Raw genomic sequence first — 23,601 nt, forward strand, 5'->3', positions numbered from 1 at the left:
GCAGACAGCGCCGCAGGCTGACGCTGTCGGCGCGCACAGCCTCGGCGGCGCCCCTCGCTCGCCTTCTGTCACTATCCAGCCACCAGCCAGGTTGCGGACCAGGGGAATCCAGCCGAAGCTCGAGTTCGAGACTTCAGCATAGTATCAGATTGGGTTCCAACAGCAGCCATCCCAACCTGGGACGGGAGCGCAGGCATCGTTGAAGGAGCCTTCCGCCACGGTGCAACTTCCCCGCGGAGCCAACTTTAGTCCAGTCTGTGGACTCGGTGCAGGTAGCTGGGTCCTGCCCACCGGTGGATGGGATGGCTGGGACTGATGGGGTTATGGGGACCCAAGTGGAAGTGGTGGAGTGCCTCGAGCCTCTGGTTCCTGGAGGCGCCCCGGGTGCTCCGGCTCGCGATGACTGTCGGGGGGGAAAAGACGCCTGTGGGATTCCTAAACCTTCGAGGCTGCTGGGCTGGGGAGGATCCCCGCAGGAAGTGTCTAGGCCTTGGAGGATCCCGGCGGGAGAGGGCTTGGGAACAGCGCCTGGGTATCCTGGGGTTAGGTATTGAGTCAGGAATTCCTTGGAGGGACCACTGGACTGGGGTTATGGGGGGAAAAGCTGCTGTGGAAATTTGGGATGGGGGGATAGCCGAGTGTCTTAGAAACAGGAGGTTGGTTGGAGGATGGTCCTGAGCTGGGGTTTCCCAGGTAAGGGCCGTTGGGGATCTCCGGAGGAAGTAACTGGAGTAAGACTAGCCAGGAAAGGTGGCTGGTTTGGGGGTCTCGCGGGAGGTGGCTATGCCGAGCGTTCTGGGGGTGGGGTGGGTAGCTAGTTTGCAGGTCCCCGGGGAAGGCGGCTGGTTTGGGGGTCCCAGTCCCGGAGGAAAGTGGCTGATTGTGGCTCTCCCCTCTCCTTCAGTGGAAGTGACTGAATATCCCAGGGAACTGGCCGTCCGGTTGATTCGCGCACATTTCCGTGGCTCAGAGGAGGTACCTCAAACGGGGATTCCTAGGGTGGCGGCTGAGCAACCCCGGGGCCAGCAGTTGTGGCGCGAGTCCCAGATTATTTGGGGTTCCTGGGAAGGGGACAGCTGTGCTGCACTTGCGTAGGGAGGGAAACGCGGCGGTCTTTTCAAGACCCTGGGGGTTTGTTTCAGGGCCCCACCCAGCAGACAGGTCCGCGGAGTCTCCAGGAGTGGAACCTCTCCGTCCGGCCCAGCCCCGTCGCACCCCGTCTTAAGGGGCTTCCAGGCCAGGGGAGCACCACGGTGGCCACGGTCATGGAGGGCGCGCTTGCGGCCAACTGGAGCGCGGAGGCGCTCAATGGGAGCGCGGAGGCGCTCAATGGGAGCGCGGCACCGCCAGGGGCCGAGGGCAACCGCACCGCCGGGCCGCCGCAGCGCAATGAGGCCCTGGCGCGCGTGGAGGTGGCGGTGCTGTGCCTCATCCTGTTCCTGGCGCTGAGCGGCAACGCGTGCGTGCTGCTGGCCCTGCGCACCACGCGCCACAAGTACTCGCGCCTCTTCTTCTTCATGAAGCACCTGAGCATCGCCGACCTGGTGGTGGCCGTGTTCCAGGTGTTGCCACAGCTGCTGTGGGACATCACTTTCCGCTTCTACGGACCAGACCTGCTGTGCCGCCTGGTCAAGTATCTGCAGGTGGTGGGGATGTTCGCCTCCACCTACTTGCTGCTGCTCATGTCGCTGGACCGCTGCCTGGCCATCTGCCAGCCGCTGCGCGCCCTGCGCCGCCGCGCGGATCGCCTGGCTGTACTTGCCACGTGGCTGGGCTGCCTGGTGGCGAGCGCACCGCAGGTGCACATCTTCTCGCTGCGCGAGGTGGCTGACGGCGTCTTCGATTGCTGGGCCGTCTTCATCCAGCCCTGGGGACCGAAGGCCTACATCACGTGGATCACGCTCGCCGTCTACATCGTGCCGGTCATCGTGCTTGCCGCCTGCTACGGCCTCATCAGCTTCAAGATCTGGCAGAACTTTCGGCTCAAGACGGCGGCGGCGGCGGCGGCGGCGGCCGAGGGGCCCCAGAGCGCGGCGGCGAGCAGCGGGGAACGCGCGGCCCTGGCGCGCGTTAGCAGCGTCAAGCTCATCTCCAAGGCCAAGATCCGCACGGTCAAGATGACCTTCATCATCGTGCTGGCCTTCATCGTATGCTGGACGCCATTCTTCTTCGTGCAGATGTGGAGCGTCTGGGATGCCAATGCGCCGAAGGAAGGTAGCGCGGGCCAGAGACGGGGAGGAGCGCGGCGGGGCGGGCCTGGGCCTGCTGCCTCCGCACAGCCGGGTCCGGGGCCTCTGGCCGGGAGAAGCGGGTTTGGGAATCCTGCAGAGCGCAGAGCACATGCGGTGCATGGTTGGTTCCTTACTACAAACGAGGAAACTGAGGTTCACGTGACTTAACTGCCGCATGATTAGCGAGTGTCCAAGGTAACTTTCCAACCCTCGCCCAGGCTCTAGCTCCTTTCCACTTTAAGTTCACTTTACGTTGAATTTCCTCTTGAAGTTCAGCTTAGCCTGAACCCACGCGTCTGGTTTGGCTAAGGGCAGCAGGAGGCGGGCGATTCGGTTCGTCCACCCAAGCGCTGAGAAGGTGCTGGCGGGGGATGAAGATGAGTTCCTGGACCCTGGTCTGGAGGAGGTGGTAGCAAGGTATCTCAGGGGACAGCAGGCAGTCGTGGGGGCTGTGACTTCCGCTGGGGGTGTGGGAGAAGGGGAAGGAGCCAGGAAGTAAACAGGTTTGGGTGATTGGCAAAGGGCGGGGAACTCTCCATCCAGGTTGGAGGATGGCGGAGGCGGGTTGTGGGTGACTGGGGCCATTATCCAAGCTGGGCTGGTGTCGGGGAGAGTAGTAGGAGAGGACAGGAGAGGATGGAGTGGTCTGTGGAGAGACGCTTGGGGAAGCAGAGAGTGCGGTCGCTTTGAGGTTTGGGGCTTGTAGCTGGCACTGGCCTCTGAGAGCTCCAGGCAGTTCCGGCTTCATTGGCCACAGTTTGCAGAGAGCAGGAGGGGTAATCAGTGGTGGTGAATGACTTACACCTTTTTGTAAGCAGGTAACACTGCACTGGGATGCCAGGGACTCAAATGCTTGTAAGGAGAGACCAAGGGGTTTGCTTTCACCCTATCTGCCTTTGAGACGGCATACATGTCCTGTTTCCGGATAGAATCATAATTTCTCCCACGGTTGCAAACACAGCCATCCTCCAACATTCAGCGGGTCACTTTGCTTTGCTCTCCTCCTGAGACCACAGACTCCTGGCTTTCCCACCCCTGCCAGTTAGCCGAGAGTTAGTGGCTAGGGCAATTGTCATGAAGGAGTTATTGAGCACCTGCCTATGGCAGTCCAGCTGTGCGGGGTGGAGATTGCTGTGAGGACTCAGCAAAGCCAGCCTGGCTTCATCCTGCAGCCCTGTCACACCTGACAGAGGGCATTCAGGGATCTCTTCAGAGAAGCAGGTACTTGCTCCAGGTCACACAGCAGATGGGAGGCAAAGCAGGACCTAGAGCTGGGGGTTCCTGTCCCCCCATTTCTTTCTGCACCAGGTTTCTTATGAGGGGCGCACAGTTATGGAGTTGGGCTGGGCAAAAGCCAGCAGTGGGGGATTGTCAGTAAGGCATCAGCCTTCTGTTGTTTCCTGGGCAGGCTCTGAAGAGGCCAGACCAGGTCTTGAGGAGCTCAAACTTCAGCACTTGAGGAAACGAGACTGACATTCCCTCAGAGCAGGTACTGGGGAGACCTGGGATCTAGTCCTCCCTCCAGCCATTACTAGCTGTGGGACTTTGGTGAGGAATCCCCTCTTCTCCTTGACCCTTAGTGTCTTACTGTGAGGACACCCAGCATTCAGTGCATGCATTCCGCAGATATTCGGACTCCTGTCTCTTTACGGCTCCCTGACCACTCCCCTTCATTTTTCTTCCTCTTTCTTTCCCACAGCCCCCTCCTCATAGGACTTCCCCCTGGCCATCCCCTCACCTGCTCTCCTCTTTCTCACTTTCCTCCTTCAAAATTGAGACCGTGGGGGCAACACACGTCATCATCACTCAGTGAAGTGGAGATCTTTTCTACACTTTAAAAGTGCATCAAACAATTCATTTTTCTGTCTTAAAAACAAGACACAGGAAAAGAGAGAAAGAAGAGAGTGCCGCCACATAAAGTGGGGGCCAGAGGCCTTTGGGGTGCATACCGTCCCATGAGGATTTCCTGGAGCGAGGCCTTCAGTGGAGATGAGCCCCTGCTCCGGCTCCAGGAGCAGGGAAAGAAATGGACTGTAGGAACATCAGGTCCTACTTCCATTTGCTCCTTTTTCCTAGTTCAGAGGAAAGGGTGGGCATCACGTGAGAAACCCAGGTCCTCCTGGGCCTCCTGAGCCTTCTGTCCTGCGTGCTCCGAGGAGAGTACAAATGCAGACCATGGCATTCATGGCTGTGATGCTGCCAGCACCCCCTTGCCACTCCCAGGGTGTTGCCAGGAGCAGGTGCCCAGTCCACATGTGAGAGGCCCAAGAGCACAGGGGACTTGGGCTCTGGCCACCAGCCTGGCCCAGACGCACAGGGTTCCGAGTGGACGTGGGCTCAGCCAGAACATGCCCTGTGCCCACGTGGCATTAATCTGGACAATTGCAAGTAGCAGGCTGGGCTATCGGAAATGATGGTGTTTATAATCACCTTGGAGACATGACTCATTGGAGAGGCTATCAACAAATGTTAAGGAAAGGATAAAAGAGAGACACGTTTGAGCTATTCAGGAGATGTTGATCAGCAAAGTGGAATTAATGCACAGCCCCCACTTTCCTCTCCAAGAGGGAGGGACTTTACAAGAGACGCAAAATATCCAGATCAGGGCCCCTGGCTCTGCTCATCTCCTGGGGAATGGAGCCTGGAAGGTCAGGGAGCCCTTGGAAACAGCGTGACATTAGCATTCTTCAGGGGAGCCCCAGGGCAGATGGGCTCAGAATGAGGCAGGAGAAGGGCAGACGTGGGATCTCTTCCTGCCAGTAGCTTCATCATGAAAACCGGTGGAAGAACAAAAGGAGAGGTTCCTTCACCACTGGCTACAGATCGGGGGTTAACAGTGGATGCAGAAATTAAGCTAGCCTTGGCAGCTGGCCTCGTGGCCCCTCACGGAACACCAAGTCCCTGCCTCCATCACGGTTCGCTCTCTGATGTTCTCTTGAAACCCAGTTCCCCCTTTTGCATCTCTCCCTTGACCTACTTTCTCCCCTCGCACCTACGTCTTCATTCACACCAAGAGCTGCCTTCATGGCTTTAGAGCTCACCTTGTTCCAAAGAGTAATTTGAGGGGGATACTTACGATTCACGTACTGCAGTGAGATGAAGCAGATATAAGGAAACTTAGATGTAGGAGCAGAAAAAGAATAAGAAAAATTATAATACTATAATGACAGTAAAAATAAAAAAGGCACTCTGTGTGGAGGTGAGCTGTACAGGGAGCTCCCTTTTCGGAAGAGCCAAAGCAAAGAGGAAAACTTGCAGCTTCAGTATTTCCATTGTTCAGAAGAAAAAAGGAAGAGGAGCGTCATGGTAATTGAATGAACCCCCCCCCCCCCACTTCAAAGCAGCCACATGCTGCTGGAGCTCTGATTTGGGGAGACTGGGAAGACTGTAGAAGGAGGCCTGAGACCAGACACCCATGCAGGTTTTGAGAAGCCCCACATGTAGCCTTCAGAATCACATTCCACAGCCAAAGATTTGGCACCTACCTCTTTCCTTGGACTCAGTGAAATGTGCTTTGCTGCTGGTCCCAAGAACTCCAGCCCTGGGCTAGTTCTGTGGGAGGGGGCGGAGAGGGATGTGTTTGTGTTTCCAGGGTTCAGTGGGTGCTGGATGTGAGTGGTGGAGCTGATTTTGAGTCTCTGTCCTCAGTTTTCCCCTTCAGTGTGTCCCTTGTGAAATGCCCTGCCCAGTGGGCAGAGAGGAGAGAGGAGGTGACTGGTTGGCAGATGGGGTGGGTGTGCTGCCTGTACCCACCAAGCAGTAAGTGTGGCTCTTGTCGAATCGCCATTCTCAGGTTCCCAGAAGCTAGAGAAGCTTTTGAATTAAAAAAAAATCTCATTCTTCGTAGATGAGCCCTATTTGTCTTTCAGATTGTCTCCTCCAAGTTTAATTGTTGATTTCCATGGGAGCAAGAAAACGCTCAGAGAACGGGGCTGGGCCCTCCACTGCAGGGGCCCAGACAGAGGGCGGCACTGCAGACCCTAGCACATGCGTGCGAGGAGAGAGCCACACCATTGGCCAGTGCTGGGAGCCTGCTCTGTCATTCATTCCTGTGTGTCCTCGAGCAGGTTGTTTTACCTCTCTGAGGCTCAGACAGCAAAGCCTACTCATGGAGGTGTTAGGAGGAGGCCATGGTATGACCTGTGGCAGTGGGGGCCACCTCATCAGTATCACTGTTCTCCTCCCTTCCCCCTATTCTGACTGTTACAAGTCTGGTTTGCATTCGTAGGATTGCAGCCCTCCAACAGTAGAACTGCCTACCTGGTGAATAAGTGAGGGCCCCATTCACTGGGGGCAACCAACCATCTGTCAAGAGGAAGGTTTGAAATGTACAGGAGGCCTGGTTTTAAGTGTTCCCCCATGTGAAAATGAGCTTCCCAGTCCTTCCGGAGGGACACCCCCAGTTTCTGTCAGGCTGGTGAGTGGGGGAGTCTGATGTCCCAAGGTATAGCCAGATGGAGTAGCAGCCGTGACCCCGGGCAGTTGACTAAACCTGCTCAGAGCTCAGTTTCCTGGGGTTAAAAATAGGGCTTAGGTTGCAGGGAGGGTGGAATGTGCCAGTGGTGCAGTGCCTGGCATATATTATAGTGAGTGCTCGATAAATGTTTGCTTTAAGAAAACAGAGTGAAATTTCAAGATGGGTCAGCGTCCTGGGGTAAGTCAGTGCCGTGGAGGGGGTGGGAATCGTTTTGAGCTGAGGAGCAGGGTTTTAGCAGAGGGGCTGCAGTTTCAGTGGAGGAGTGGTGGCAAGCCCAGTGACGCTGAGAACAAGATTGTGGAGAGGTAGAGAAACTTAGGCCACGCCTGGAGGAGCCAGCAGGAGGTGAGGTGGGGGAGGTCCTAGCTCTGGGTTTCGGAAACCCAAGGGACCCCTTGCATGAGGGGTGGGCAGGAGTGGGGTGTAACCAGCTGGTCTTCACCATCCCAGCCCCTGATTCTTGTGATCCTGATTTGGCCACTGAGGCGCAGGCTCTACCGGAGCCTGCCTGTGTGCTCTGCCACAAGCTGGCACTTCCTACCTGTGTTTTAGAGGCTCCAGTACCACAGGCCTCTGCCCTCCCGGGCCCAGGCCTCACATTGTAATGGTCACTCTTGCTCATTCTGTTTCTTTCTCTCTCTCTGGCTCACCTTGATATCTGACTTTGAACTTAATTTTCCTAGAGGGAATTGCATCTTGTTAGGAGGCCGTCTCCTGTTGTTAAGCAGGGAAATTGTCTTTTTGCCTTTCCAAGGTGCTAGTGGAGGTGGCAGATTTATCAGGATTTCTGTCTGCTGATTTCATGCTTCAGTTCGATTCAGTCCCTTTTCCTACTTTCCAGTTTCTGCTAGTTAGGGACAGAGCCACAAAGTAGATACAGTCCCAGCCACAGGTTGTAAATATAAATAATGACAATATGAAGTGATGATTCTATAAGAGTAATAGTTATTTATCAAGTACTGTGCGTGCCCCAAGAGGGAATCATTGATTATGTCTCTCTGGGGAAAAATAAAATTGGGGGTTTCAGAGAGGAAGCAACATTTAAAAAGGGTTTTGAAGGATGAGTAGGAGCTGGCTATGCAAAGAAGCTGTTGTATATTTCATGTTGAGATCACTGGACAGTTACTTTAGTATCTTCCCCTCTATTGGAAAGCTACTTCTCAAACTTCAGTGTGCACAAAAGTCATGTGGGAAATCTTGTTAAAATGCAGATTCTGATTCAGGACACCTGGGTGGCATCCCAACAGTTTGCATTTTTAGCAGGCATCCGGGTACCACCTCTGCAATGCCCAGGCAGCTGGCCCATTGACTACACATTGAGTAGTAAGTCTTTAATATCCTTTTTACCAAAATCCCTGCAAGGTAGAAAAGGCCTGGTCATTCACAAAAAGACCCCGGCTCTTCTGCTTCCAGAATGTAGTTATTCCTTAGGTCCAGCCCAGTGAGCCCAACACGTCCCCAACATAATAGGAGCCCACTTAACTCCCTGTAGCATACTCTGTGGCTCTTAACCCTTGCCTTATGATACCTGGAGTGATCACACACTTGTGATTTTTAGAACGATTCCAATGTTGTAAAATTGTAGTCTTTTCAAAGAAGGCACTTTGTAATACACATGAGTATTCAATCTTGTACGTGTACATTTAAAAAGAAAAGGCCTTCTTTAGATCTGACCCCCAAATTCCTACACAGGAATAAGGGACTTAGACCTGAGTTCCTGATCCCCTAGGGCGGGGGGAGGCCTTGAACCAATGATTGGTTTCTGGAGTGAGGGCCACTTATAAAAAAAAAGTTGAGGAGCTTGATTTGCTTCAGATGAGAGATGTCACATGCACCAGGTGCCTCTGAGTTGTACGAGAAATGCCTCAGGAGCAACACAGCCCAGAGGAGGCCTTGGGCAGCTGCACGTCAGCTGTTCTGGGCTAATTTGGGCTTCCACAACAGAAGGAGTGCCGGGAAATTTGGGTGGGTGGAGGGAGTGCGGGAAATCTGAACAGGGGAGTTCTTGGGGCTTAAGTAAAGCCAGGCTGGTGGGCGGATGGAAGGCTTGGGCATTCCATCCTGGAGTGACCCTCCGCCTCCCACCCCTCCATGAATCATGGTGCTGAGTGGAATACAGAGTTATTTCTGTATGCTGGGGGTAAAATTGCCCAGCAGGGGACATCTGCTATTGGTGGGTGGCCATATCTGCCCATGCTTGGCATGGAGGAACCCCTCCCCCCCTTGAAGATCACCTGTGGTCCCCCAGCCTTGGGCCCACCAGCCCGTCCCCAAATGCTGCACCACCCTGTGTAATAGACTGCCTGTCTTGTACGCACATCTCTCCCCAACCTGTCTGTCAATCCCTGAGGACTGGTGCCCAGGGCCAGCGCAGTGGCTGGCACGGAGGAGAGAAGCATGAAAGGATTCGTGAATATCTCATTTCCTCCTCTCCCACTTCCTCCTCCTCCTTCTCTTTGCCCTGAGCTGGAAGCCAGGCAGGTGTGAGGGCCAATCCCGGGACCAGTCCCACCCCGTCAGCCTCCCTTCTGGGCAGGGACTCCGGGCTTGTCCTGGGGGAAATGCGTTCTTTTCATGGGGGAGCGAGTGGAGGAAACATGATTAGAATGGCTCTCCCCATGGAGACCCTGAACCCCAGCTCTCCCCAGGGTTGCTGCCACCTTCCCTTTTGGGTTTCTTATGTCACTGGCAGAGTAAGTTTTTCCAGAATGGACTATTTATTGAGTTCCTTTGATGCTACGTAACCCAATCCCAGGGCTCTGTGTTTTCTTATTTTATTTATTTATTTTGATTTTTGAAGTCATGGAAAAAAGGGCAAAGAGCAGTTTCTTTAACAGACCTGGGATCAGGAGTCCCCAGAGCTTAAAAAATTATGCAGTTGATCATATCTTGTATCCGTTAATAATAATAATGCTAAGTGTTTAAATAAACACTTTGCCTTTTACGAAGCCCTTTCATATGATTTGCCCCCAGTTTTCTCGAAGTCCTTGTCAGTGTCCCCTCCATTTTACAGGTAAGGATGTGACGGCTCAGGCAGTGGGTGTGGCTCAGAGAAGGACAGAGCTGGGGGGGAGCGGTGTGGGTCTGAATCCTGTGTTCCTGGCTCCCCCTCCCCCCTACTCTGAGCCAGGGCTCTGCTGGGACCCTCCGTGAATGGCTCCACCGTCCGGGGAGCGGAATGCATTCTGACATCAGATTTTCCTTTTCTCTGCACTGACTTCATCCTTGCTCTGCTTTGTGGAAAGTGTGGCTGGGGACCAGTCTCTGGGAGAGTTTGGGAGCTGGGATGACCCTTCAAAGACGGGTCCAGGATGACTCTGGATTGAGACAAAGAGGCAGCCTGTGTACCTCTGCGTGGGGCTGCCCTGGGACAAAGGCAGTGCCTTGAGAGGAGCTCATCTGTGAGCGTTTCAGCCAGCTCTGGGCAGGCTGGGGGAGCAGCGCCTGCTCCCCAGGAGCCCTGGGCGTGGCCACCCCAGCATCACTGGGGACCTGTGAGGCTACTGTGATTTACCTTTCCAGTCAGTGCTGGACAGCAGCTGCCCTGTGGGCGGGCGTGTGTTGAACAGAGACAGCAGCACGGTGAGGACTTCAGTGTACAAGAATCAGGAAGGTGGCAGGGCCCCAGAACTTCCGGCTGGAATAGAGGTGAGCAGAAAGGAGAGAGGACGGTTTTTGCAGCGTGGAGAGTCAGTAGCTTTTCCCAGCTAGAATATCTAGGCTCCTGTGGGAGCCCAAGTAGCTCTTAGTACTGAAATCTGAATGGTAAGGTCAGATACTCCCAGGACCCCAAGTAAGATGGAATCAGCCAAGAGCGTTCTTAGCTAATGCTGGCTCATTGTTTCACCTCACCTTTGACTTTGTGGAGTGCAGACATCCCCCTTGCCCTTCCCCAAGATGGCCCATTGTTTCAGTCTGTTTAAACCCATCAGGAAATTACAAGCTGGCTGAGAAGGTGTGTTAGCTCTGCAGGCTCCACGGGTGGTGGGGCCTTTGGAGGCAGCACAGGAATCTGTGTATAAGCTGACCGTGGCCACACAGTCTGGCCCAGGAGCCACACTGGACAAACACTGCCATATGGTGGTTCCGCTTCCAGAAGCCCAGCCACTGGGTCCTGGGTCCCACCTTGGGCTGCCTCAGATTCCAAGACACAGCCCGGCCCAGGAAGCAGCCTCTCTCCATTGTTTCACGTGTGTTGGTGCAAACTCTGTTATTAATAAGAAAAGTAACATTATTTGAGCACGTACACATCATTATACTAAGAATGACAGTAGCTAAGCTTTACTAAGTGTTTACTGTTACTGTGCCAGAGTCACGGTGAGCGCTTGGCATCCTGTCCAATTCAACTTGGCAACTCTTCTGTAAAGAAGTTCTTTTCAGTATTCCAGTTTCACAGATGGAGAAACTGAGGTTAAGGGGGTTTAGGCAATTTGTCCAAAAACACACAGGTGCAAAGCGGCAGAGTCAGGATTTGTTCCCAGGCCAGGGTAACTCGAAAGCAAAGTTATGCTCCTGTTAATGTGGGGAGAGGTGGGCTGAGCGTCCCCTTGTGGTCTGCCCCTCCCCTTGCTGAGCCCTTTCCCAGGTTTTTAAATATCTGCCCCTCGTATAGGCATCAAGGATTGGCTAACTTTTTCTGTAAAAAGGCCAAACAGTAAATATTTTAGGCTCACGGGGTCTAAGGTCTCTGTAGCATGTACTCAGCATTGCCCTTGTAATGCGAAAGCTGCCACAGGCAGTATGTGAACAAATGGGTATGACTGTGTTTCAATAAAACTTTGTGTATAACAACAAGCTGCAGGCAGGGTTTGGCTGTGGGCTGTAGTTTGCTGGCCCCTAGGCTACACCAGGAGAAACTTCTGCCAGGAAGGATGGTGATCTGATGGGAGGCAATGTGTTTCCCCTTCCAGATACACTTGGGTTTTAAAAGACCATCCTTGGGGAGTAGGCAGTGCTTAGCATCCGAGGGGGCCTCCATCTGTGGTGGGAACAGGGAAATTGCTCTCTGACTTTGTCCTTCAAATCACACCATGAGGTCAACTGCCTGGACAGCCTGTGTCTTTGTGTTGGGAAGGGGAGGAACCAACTGGAACCCACCTGACGTGTAAATGCAGACCTAGCTTTAAGAGGAATCAGACTTCATTACTTTCAGGTAGGAATATAGGGTGACTTGCTGTGTGTCCTTGAGGTTACTTCCCTTCTCTGAGCTTCACTTTCCTCATCCATTAAATGGGGATAAGGCTGCTTTGAAAACTGTCCTGTGCAAACTTGAGCAGTGGTTCCGATGGGCAACATTGCTGCATTGTCATGTGCTCCCTGAAAACATCGTCGTGAAATGCAAGGACAATGTTTTGCATGCTTTGTTCTATTCCTGCTCGTGTGCCGTCCTATGAAGCCTTTCTAGCCACCAGAAAGGGCAGTGTTGTGCCCTAGACAACATATGGTAAGTGCAGAGAGCAGGTGCAGTGAAGCTCCTCTCCCGCCGAGAGAGCATCAATGGCTCCCCATTGCCTACAGATTAAAGTTCAGACTCAGCCTAGATTCAAGGTCCCCCTCAGCCTGGCTCTTTCCAGTCTCTCCTCTGTGAAACTTCCCTTTGCCAACCCCCAGTCTACCGTTCGTCCTCCAAAGCCCTTGTATTTTTATTCCCAAATAGCTCTCCTTCCTGTTGATGGCTTGAAATTCCACGGCTGGAGAATCATGTCTTGGTTGATTAGGGTATGTGCAAAAAAAAATAAAAAAGAAGTCCAAATGTCCAAATGTGCCCTTAGCATTGGTAATTTATGTGAGCAGATTCAGCTTAGAGAGGGTCATTCGTTCCCCAGGAGCCAGGCTAGGCCGGTCATTCGTGTCTGTGGCCACCAGGTGGGGGCAGAGGTGTCGGCTGTGGCCCCAGCTCCTCCCACGCAGCCGCAGCCGGTGGCCACTCGGGAATTCATTAACTGTTTCCTTTTTGTTGTTGCTATTTCTGAAGGAGATGTATATATTTAAAAAGATCAAAATGTAAAGAGTGAGGCAAGGAGTTTAAATGAACAGCTAAGATTACACCCTTTGACTCTGCACAGCTCCGTAAAGCAGTGCCTTTCCGTCCACGCGTGAACTTCATTCCTGATATTTCCTTCTATCCCTTTTCATAGCTGTACACACCTCCATTCTTCCCTTTGTGTCTGATGGTTTTCTTTTCGATGCCTTTTAAAATTTTGACTTTCATATGTTGATTTTTGTCTCTTTCATTATATATGTTTAATTATGATGTTGAATACATTCTATTCTTAGTCTTGATGATATTTCACCAGAATTTCTAAACTTACATTCATCTTCTCACCCATGGAAATCAAAGCAAATATATATATTTTTCATTCTGTTATATAGAAAGAGGAATTCAATATTATTGGCTTTGTATCTCCCTTCACGCTTCCTCTCTTCTTTTTAAAAATTATTTTAATCTAAGGATTAGATCTCCCTCCTTGGCTTTCTAAGCTTTCTCTTTTGCAAGATTTTGTATTCTTTTTTTTTTTTTTTGTCTGTTGTCGCTTGCTTCAGTTCCAGGTGCACCAAGTAATTAGACCAGTGGTTCTTAAACTTGCCCGTGCAGCAGAAGCCAGTGGAGGGCTGTTGATAACAAATCGCTGACCCTTGCCCCCAGGAGTCCGATTCAGTAGTTCTCAGGTGGGGCCTGAGAACCTGCATTCCCAACAGGTTCCTAGATGATCTGGGGACCCCACTTTGGGAACCACTGAATTCATCTCACAAACAAGCGCCCTTCCCCCTTGGGCACTCGGAGACTTTGTACTCTGCATCTCTGCATTGACCATGGCGTCTAGCTCTTGCAACTCCAACATCCCCATGAAAAATCCTTTCCTGGATTTTGCTTTTGAATTCTGGAGTTATTTTTTGATAACTTGGTGCAGAAAAGATGGGAGACTAGCAGATTTGTTGAGCCTTCTTGCAGTTGCCTTCACTCATGAGAATGTGGTTGTGAACAGAACGCTTAGGTCTGTTGTTTTCCTCGGGTTTCTGGAGGCCTGTCCTGTCCTCTGTTGGTGGGAGATGGCTGCGGTTTGCCAATTTAAGTCCATTGAAAGAAACCCAGATATTTTCCTCTTCTACTTAAAAGTATTTGGGGTTAGGAATTTTCTTCCTCCTTGAGGTGTAAGTTTATGACGAGCAATGTCTTGAAGTTGATTTCTGATCATCATTTCTGCCTGAAACTCAATAAATTCTCAGTATAATGGCTCTACACAGTGCTTCATATAATTTTAGTGTCACCTTTTTTTTTTTTCTGTATAAATCTGTTATCATGCTGAAGCTCTTGGGGTGTCTTCATAGAAACGCTTTCTGTGTTCTCAGCTGTGAAGATAGCATCCGCTTTCTCGCCACCATGCCTCTGCCTGTGCCTTTCCTTCTGCCTGGGGGACCCTTCCTCCCTTCCATCCCTGGAAAAGTCATGAGCATCCTACAGGTGTCAGCTCAAATGCTGGTTTCTGTGGGGCCAGCCATGATTCACTCTCAGAGTTGCACCCCTCCTTGGTGTGGCCACCTGAACCATGTCGTGGCCACCTCATGGTGCCACTCATCTTATTTTGGTGTCCCTGATGCCTAACCTGGTGCCTGGCACATGGTTATGATCGCAGCCACCATGAACTGGGCACTCACTGAGTACCAGACACTCTTTAATCCTTGCAGCATTCCCATGAGGTTTGCGTTCTCCTGTTATCCCCATGTAGAGATTAGGAAACAGCACTTTTGGGGGAGTTAAAGTCATCTGCTCCTGGTGAGGCTAGAATACGAGTGAGGTCTGGCAGTTTCTGGACTCTGCACCCTTTGACTCTGAGCAGTAGGTACTTGACACTTGCTGGGTGAGTGAGGCAGACAGCTCCTGCTGCTGATGGAAGCACACAGTGGGGACCTGTTTGATGCGAGAAAGGATAGGAGCGTTCCAGGGCTGGCTGAGCCTGGGAGGGCTTGGCAGGGGGAGGGCTGAGGAGGGGCAGGCTGAGTGCACAACCTTCCACAGCAAGGATATGGAAGGGAGGCAGACTTTGTGTCTTTAGTACTCCATTCTGTGGCCCAGCCCTGATACCTGGAAAAGGCAGCTCTCAGCTAATGATGGCTAATGCTCCGGTTGTGATGCCCTGTTCTCCTTTCTCCCTTCAGCCTCGGCTTTTATCATCGCCATGCTCCTGGCCAGCCTCAACAGCTGCTGCAATCCCTGGATCTACATGCTCTTCACGGGCCACCTCTTCCACGAGCTCGTGCAGCGCCTCCTCTGCTGCTCCTCCAGCTACCTGAAGGGCCCCCGGCCGGGAGAGACAAGTGTCAGCAAAAAGAGTAACTCGTCCACCTTTGTTCTGAGCCAGCACAGCTCCAGCCAGAGGAGCTGCACACAGCCATCCTCTGTGTGACCGGCCTGGGGCTGGACTGCCTCCCTCCGCTTGGGTCACGTGACGTGGACAGTCCGCCCCTTGTGGCCATGTACATATGTATATAAGGTACCTTTCAGTTTGTACCCTTCCACGCCTTGGGGCAGCTTGAGTGGGGTGGGGAATTCTGACACAGGGTGCAGAAGTGGTCTCCATGGGGGAAGATGATAGGGTAACAGCCATCAGACAGTCCCTGGATCTCCCCTGGGCCCCCACAGGTACATCTGCTACCCTGACACTGCTGCCCCTGGCTGCTGGATGGGGTTGTTCCTGTTTCCTGAACCTGTAATTTCACTCCAGCATCTTTTTTTCTCCTTTATTCTGGGACCTTGTGAAAAGTAGTTAAGTGTAGGATTGGTGAGCAACTGAGTGTGAAAGCCTAGTGTCCTGACCTCGGAGTAAGGAGTGGGAGTGGGACCACAGATGGGAGGTGGTGCTCACATCCTTCTGACTGCAGAGTGTATTTTCCTCTGAGTGGACCGTCCCTGGGTACCAGCTTGTCAGAGCGTGGCCCTAGGAGCATGGATTCCTTTACGAGACCATTTGGCACAGGCAGCGATTCAAACTTAAAAATGGGATGAAAATGTTTAAGAAGCAAATATTTAAGAAGTAATTAGGAAATAAAAAGAATAAAAGGCTTCTAAATTGGGAAGAAAGAAGTAAAACTCTGCAGATGACATGAGTTTGTATATAGAAAATTGTAAGGAGTTCGTGTATACACACATGCACATGTAAACCCCTTAGCACTAATAAATGAGTTCAGCAAAGTTACAGAGTTCAAAATCAGTGTACAAAACTCAATTGTATTCCTTTATACTAGCAAAGAACAACAGGAAAGTGAAATTAAATAATTTCATTTATAATAGTATCAGAAAGAAAAAATAGGAATAAATTTAACAAAAGAAGCGCAAAACTTATAACCCTGAAAACTACAAAATATCCTTGAAGAAACTGAAGAAGACTTAAATAAATGGAGAGACATCCTGTGTTCTTGGGTCAGAAACTTAAATATTGTTAAGATGATAATACTATCTAAACTGATCTACAGATTCAATGCAATCCTATGAAAATCCTTGATGGCTTCTTTGCACAAATCAATAAGCTTATTCTAAAATTCATATGGAAATGCAAAGGACCCAGAATAGCCAAATAAGCCTTGAAAAACAAAGTTGATGGATTCACACTTCCTGCTTTCAAAATTTACTACAAAGCTACAGTAGTCAGAAGGGTGTGGTATTGCTATAAGGGTAGACATATAGACCAATGGCATAGAATAGAGTACAGATATAAACACTTACATTTATGGCCAGTTGGTTTTTGACAAGTGTGACGAGACTTCAATAGGAAAGATAGTCTTTTCAACAAATGGTGCTGGGACAACTGGCTATCCACATGCAAAAGAATGAAGTTGGACCCCTACCTCACACTCTATACAAAAATTAACTAAAAATGCACCAAAGACCTAAATTTAAGAGCTAAAACTATAAAACTCTTAGAAGAAAACATAGGCATAAATCTTTGTGATCTTGGATTAGGCACTTGTTTCTTAGATATGACACTCAAAAGCACCAGCAAAGGAAAAATAGATAAGCTGAATCTCATAAAAATGGGAAACAAAACTTTTGGGTTTCAAAGGGCACTATCAGGAAAGTGAAAAGACTAAATTCATTTATCAGTTTTAATAGTTTTTTGGTGGAGTCTTCAGGGTTCTCTCTCTATAGTATCATGTCATCTGCAAATAATGAGAATTTTACTTCTTCCTTACCAATTTGGATGCCTTTTATTTCTTTTTCTTGTCTGATTGCTGTGGCTAGAACTTCCAGAAGTATGTTGAATAGAAGTGGAGAAAGTGGGCAACCTTGCCTTGTTCCTGATCTTAAGGGGAATGGTTTTAGCTTTTCCCCATTGAGTATGATGTTAGCTGTGGGTTTATCATATGTGACCTTTATTATGTTGAGATATGGTCCCTCTATTCCCACTTTCTTAAGAGTTTTTATCATAAATGGCTTCTGGATTTTGTGAAATGCTTTTTCTGCATCTATTGATATGATCATATGATTTTTATTTTTCATTTTGTTAATGTGGTATATCACATTAATTGATTTGCGGATGTTGAACCACCCTTGCATACCAGGGATAAATCCCACTGGATCATGGCGTATGATCTTTTTAATGTATTGCTGAATTCTGTTTGCTAATATTTTGTTGAGGATTTTTGCATCTATGTTCATTAAGGATATCGGCCTGTAGTTTTCTTTTTTTGTAATGTTTTTGGCTGATTTTGGGATCAGGGTGATAATGGCCTCATAAAAAGTGTTTGGGAGCCTTTCTTCCTTCTGGATGGGAGAAGATATTTGTCAATGATATATCTGATAAGGAATTAATATCCAAAATTTATAAAAGACTCATTCAATTCAACTCCAAAAAAAAACACAACCCAATTAAAAAATGGGCAGAGGACATGAAGAGACATTTTTCTAAAGAGGACGTACAGATGGCAAACAGACATGAAAAAATGCTCAACCTCACTAATCATTAGAGAAATGCAAATAAAAACCACAATGAGATACCACCTTACCCCAGTCAAAATGACTATCATCAATAAATCAACAAACTACAAGTGCTGGCGTGGATGTGGAGAAAAGGGAAACCCCGTGCACTGTTGGTGGGATTGCAGATTGGTGCAGCCACTATGGAAATCAGTATGGAGGTATCTCAAAAAACTGGAAATGAAAGTACCTTATGAACGAGCAGTTCCACTCCTAGGTATCTATCCAGAGAAATCCAAAACACTAATTCTGAAAAATGTATGCACCCCTGTGTTTATTGCAGCACTATACACAATAGCCAAGACATGGAAACAACCAAAATGCCCATCGGTAGATGACTGGATTAAGAAACTGTGGTACATTTATACAAGAGATTATTACGCAGCCATAAAGAAGAATGAAATCTTGCCATTTGCAACGATATGGATGGACCTAGAGAACATTATGCTAAGCAAAATAAGTGAGAAAGAGAAAGACAAATACCATATGATCTCACTTATATGTGGAATCTAAAGAAAAGAATAAATGAACTAACTAATCAGAAACAGTCTCAGAGATATAGAGGAAAAACTGAGGGTTGCTAGATGGGAGGGGCTGGGGATGAGGAAGAAGGTGAGGGGATTAGAAAGCACAATTGGTAACCACATGGGGATACGAAAGTCAGTTGGGGAAATATAATCAATAATGTAAAGATGTTGTAGGGTATCTGATGGACACTTGTCTCGTTAGGGAGACCACCTCAGGGATGATGTAGATGCCTGATCACTGCACTGTACACCTGCCGCTGAAGCTGAGCAGTGAATGTCAACTACAATTTTATGTATATAAATATATATGGTTACAAGAAGCGGAATACAGCATTAGGAATAGAGACAGTGGGAATGTAACGGCTGTATGCGATGTCAGAGGAGTAGTAGATGGGGGGAGAGGGGTTATCACTTAGTGAGGGGTATAAATGATAAATGTCTATTACGTTGTTTTGTACATCTGAAACTAATAAAGAAAGAAAGTGAAACGACAACTCACAGAATGAAAAAAAGTATTTTTAAATCATATACTTGTATCCAGAATATATAAAGAACTCTTACAACTTAACAATGAGAAGGCAAATCAGGAAATTTTGAAAATGGGCAAAATATTTGAATAAGCAAATGAATAGACATATTTTCTTACCTTCCCCAAAGAAGATATACAAATGGCCAATAAGCACATGAAAAGACGCTCAATATTACTATTCACTAGGGAAATGTGAATCAAAACCACAGTGAGATACCACTTCACACCCACTAACGTGGCTATAATAACAAGATGGGCAATAACAGGTCTTGGCAAGGATATAGAGAAATTGGAATGCTCATACATTGCTTGTGGGCATGTAAAATGGTGCAGCCACTTTGGAAAAGAGCATGGTAGTTCCTCAAAAAGTTAAAACACTAGCAATGCCATTGCCAGGTATTTACTCAAGAGAAATAAAAGCATACATATGCACAAAAACTTGTACCTATATGTTCATCGTATAAAAAATGGAAATAACCTAAATGTCTATCAACTGATGAATGGATAGATAAAATGTGGTCTATATCTATACAGTGGCAAGTTATCCAGTATGAGAAGAAATGAAGTACTAATTCATGCTACAACATGGATGAACCTTGAAAATACCATGCTAAGTGAAAGAAGCCATTGCAAAAAGCCGCATACTACACAATTCCATTTATATGAAATGTCCAGAATCGGCAACTCTATAGAGATAGATTTTGGAATGGTGGTGGCCAGGGGCTGGAGGCTGGGGTGAATGCGGAGTGACTGCTAATAGGTACGAGGCTTCTTTTTTGGGTGATGAAAATTTTCTGGACTTAGTGATGATGGTGCATGGTTTTGAGAATATGCTATAAAAGCCACTTAATTGAATACTTAAAAATTTTTTTTAAAAAAAGTTTACCAGCTGAATTCAGGGGCAGCCAGCTTGAAGGATGAATTCCTTGGAGAATCTCTTACCACTCAGTGCTTGCATTTCTCTGTGTGACTCACCATTTCGGAGGAAACCCATGGTGTTTTTACTCAGTCTGTCTACAAGATATGATGTTTCCACTTTGGCCCAAAAGTCCAGCAGTGACAGTATGCCCACCCTGCTCTGGTAGAGGCACAAGTGATGCCTTGTGGCTGTAGATTGTGTTTTATTTAGAAGAGCAATTCACTAAGGTAAACTTGTTCTCACATGTCCTCTCAGCCTTGAGGTAGGAAGTGACTGTGTCCAGGAAATACCTTTAAGGTGTTAAATACAGGACGTTATAGATCAGAGGTTTCCCGACTGAGACTGGGCAGGCAGCTCAACAGCATTCTGGGGCACATTTACATTTTTTTGTTTGTTTGTTTCCACACATACTTTTGGACTCACCATGATAGAGCAAGAGCACTTCTCAAAAGCCACAGAGCCACTCTGTCCCTGTCCACTTTCATCTTCTCCCTCCACACTGCAGTCTACACCCATGGGCACACGCACGCACACATGTGCACACACACGCATGCACACAGTAGAATGAGCTAGCAGGGTCTAGATGTTCAGGGAGAAGAGAGGCATGCACTACGTTTCAATGTTCAAAGTCTCAGCATTTAGTTCAAGATCTGCAGGACTAACTGGAGACTGAGAACAGTATCATCTGTAGACCAGATGCGTTGCACAGTGTTTCTATGACATGCACGTAGAGTGTCAACACCAGCCAGGGCTGGCTCTTTGGGAAGCTAACAGGATGTTGGTTTGGGGTCTCAGTGCCCATGTCCAACTGGGGCTCTCTGGGTACAGAGGCAGCGATGGTGGGGTCTGCTCACTGGCTAGAGGTGCTCCGGTCTCTGCTGTTCCCAGGGAAGTTGCCTTCCTAGCCACCAGCAGAAGCCACTGGGGATGAAGTTGATAGAAAAATCTACTGTAAGTTGCTGACCAGGGGCACGGCCTTCCTGAGAACCCTGGAGCTGCAAAGCTCTTGGGCTCCAGAAGCAACTGAGACACTTTTCCTCCTTTTCCTCCTGTGAAAGCTTTGGATGGTACCTTGGGTCTCATTATAGCACAGGAGTCTGCGTTTTATAGCAAATCAGTGACATTTGATTTCAGCAGCACCCCTGGCTATACACCCCCCCCCCCCCCCCGCAGGTCATCCTAAAGAATATTTCCACTGTCTTCCCCCACAAAAGCCTGAAGAGATGAGTGCAGAGTTCAGAATGCTACGTTGAGCTCAGCCTTTTCCTTCTTTCAGTTTACAAACCTAACACGTGGCTGGAGGTGCCAATAAATTGGAGCACGCAGATTTTCTTTGGGAATGTTTTATTCTGATGGTCAAAAGTGAAACATGAATACTTGAAGACAGCCTTGTTTCTTTAGGCCCTGAAAAAATAATCTGTCACACAATTTGGTCTCCTTTTGGGATGGGTCTATGGATTGATACTGTACAAGGCGGTTGCCTTTTATGAAGATCCTGTTTTCAAATTGCTTAATATTTTTGTATTTAATTGCAGTGAAACACTCCTGAATGCAAAATGTAATTTCCTCGATTTTGTTCTACCATGGTGACTTTTCATGGTACCCTCGCGTACTGTGCCAGTTGGTGAATGGTGTGGCTAATAGCGAGATGTCTGCTTCATTAGCTGCTTTATAAATGGTGCACTTAATAAACATTTTTTTTCATACATCACTTTGCCCTCTTTCTCCCTCCCAAGAACAGGGACCATATCTGGTGCTTGCAGACTTGAATTCCTTTGCGGGGCTGCAGACTTACCTGCCTGACTGTGACAGAGGGGTATCTGGGCTGTTGCAGGGGGTGGGGTGGGGTAGGTTGGGGTGGTCCTATTGTCCTCAGTCGTGGGTACTCTCATTTGTCAGAATTCTGTCAGAAGATGCTCTAAGTCCCAGAAATAAACCTCTGTTATGAAGTGGCCACACCCACTGTGTGCCACAGTCTAATTCTGGAGATAATGGGATTTTTAGATTGTCATCTTCAGGGGACCCTAACACGTGTTTCCTCAAGTGGGATATAGGGGTCGCCTGTGAAATCAAATGGGTTTGTGTTTATTCCTGGGTGCCACTACTGAATTGCTGGGGCCCCAAACCTGCATTTTAAGCGAGAGTCCCTGATGACCCGGACGCAGCTTACAAGAGGGAGCGGAACTCCACCTCTCTCCTGTGGCCCATTGGCATCACACCCCCAGGGTGCCATTCTGTGTCCTACCTCCGACGGGCGTTCCTGGGAGGAACAGATCTCCTCAGATATACATGCGTCAGAAAGTGTGTCTTTTCTCCACTTCTGTGAACTTCACAGGTAATTGAGCACCTGCCATACTCTGCGCCCAGTGAGCTTGAAGAATTGGAGTTGTGATCAAATCAGGTTTTAGCAAATGCCAAGCTGGTGAAAAATCTGTGCATAACCCAAGATTCCAAGTCTGAAACGCATGGCCTAATGGTTTCAAGAGGTGTTTGGAAGGGCAGGCCCCTGGAGGAGGATGTCAGTAATACTGGCTATAGTCCCTTTCATCAGGAGGAGCCTGGGCTCCTGAATCCACTGGAGAATGTGATGAGCCCCAGGCTGGAGAAGACAATGTGGGCTGGAAGCAAAGCGGATGCTGACTCGCTGTGCGCCTTTGGGCAAGCTTGCTGACCTCTCTGGGCTGTAACTGTCTCATCTCGAGAACACTAAGGGGTGAATGATGACGTATTGAGGAGCCAAATATACTGATACCGGCAGGTTCTTTAAAAATGCATAAAGATAAGCTTGGTATATAAAGATGAGGCAAAGCTGGAACAATAAAATATTCATTGTGGAGCCTAGATCGTGGCGATATAGGTGTTCACAGCAAACCCTTTCAACTTTCCTCTGTGTTTGAAAATTTCACAAGAGACTTTAAAAAAAAAGTTTTAGAGCTGAAACGGACGGTAGAGATCATTTTGTGGCTGATAAAATTGAGGCCCGAGACGGCAACTAGGAGGAGAAGCAGGAGTAGAACGAGGCTGGTGTGCGTCTCCCAGTCCACGTGTGGCCCGTTCACCACACCCCCCTTGAGCCCTTGAGGGGCTCACAGGCACCGATGAGGTGATGGCTCTGAAAACCTGAAAAGCGCCGTGGCACCTTCATTTTATGAGACTTAAATGGGTGTTGCATGAAAGGAAAGGTGAATAAAATTGTGGGATATTGGGACACTGACCTAAACAAGATACTTTTTTTTTTAACTGTAGGACTTCTCAAAGTATAATGTCTATTGAAAATAGACATTGAAGAGACTATATAGCACTTCCCAAACAAATTTAACCACAAAAGCCACCCCCTCCTATGTTTGAGGACTGAGTTCTGATAACACACGTTATCCCCAAAGAACTAAGATTGCTGTGTGTTTTTCTCCCCCAGGGGTGGGGAGCTGGGGGGACATGCCCTTTCTGTTGCCTCTTACTTTCAACGTGAATACACACACACACACACACACACACACACACACACACGCTGGACCTTATGCCCTTATCACTTCTCTCAGGGCTGATGGTGTCCATATGCCGAGTGGCAATGCAGATGCCTTGGGGTTGGGGTGCCCTGGGGAAGGTTCCGAGATGTTGTAACCCAGGCCCTTTCCTCAGTGGTACCAGGGGGAGTCCCCCTCCCCCTGTAGCCCAAGGGCCATTTGCTTCTGTTGGTGACCACTAGCTGGCGTGGGGGAGCAGAAGTCAGTGGGAAATCATGTCCTAAGGAACAAGGGGGAGCGGGTATGCAGGCGACAAGAAGAATCCCAAGAGAAACGAAACTCTGCTCCCGGTCTTGGATATGGCCAAGAGAAGGGCCAACCAACTTGCCCCGCTTCTGTTTCTCAGGGCAGCGAAGTATATTTTTGGAGCTGATCAGGACACACACTCACCTTACGGACACACGAAACATAGCATTGTCCAG

The 23,601-nt window shown here is 49.0% G+C and overlaps 1 protein-coding gene across 1 annotated transcript; it reads left to right on the plus strand.

Annotated features, from left to right (window-relative positions):
* The first annotated feature begins 143 nt into the window (after window positions 1-143).
* OXTR (oxytocin receptor) lies at window positions 144-21,366 on the plus strand. Its single transcript, XM_019748246.3, has 4 exons — window positions 144-272; window positions 905-975; window positions 1,143-2,214; window positions 14,866-21,366. Exons 3-4 carry the CDS (start codon window positions 1,266-1,268, stop codon window positions 15,111-15,113), a joined length of 1,197 nt encoding a protein of 398 aa, XP_019603805.2. The 5' UTR covers window positions 144-272; window positions 905-975; window positions 1,143-1,265; the 3' UTR covers window positions 15,114-21,366.
* The last annotated feature ends 2,235 nt before the right edge of the window (window positions 21,367-23,601 follow it).

The sequence above is a fragment of the Rhinolophus sinicus genome, chromosome 5, assembly GCF_057876585.1.
Source record: "Rhinolophus sinicus isolate RSI-liver-muscle chromosome 5, RSI-T2T, whole genome shotgun sequence".
NCBI lineage: Eukaryota > Metazoa > Chordata > Mammalia > Chiroptera > Rhinolophidae > Rhinolophus > Rhinolophus sinicus.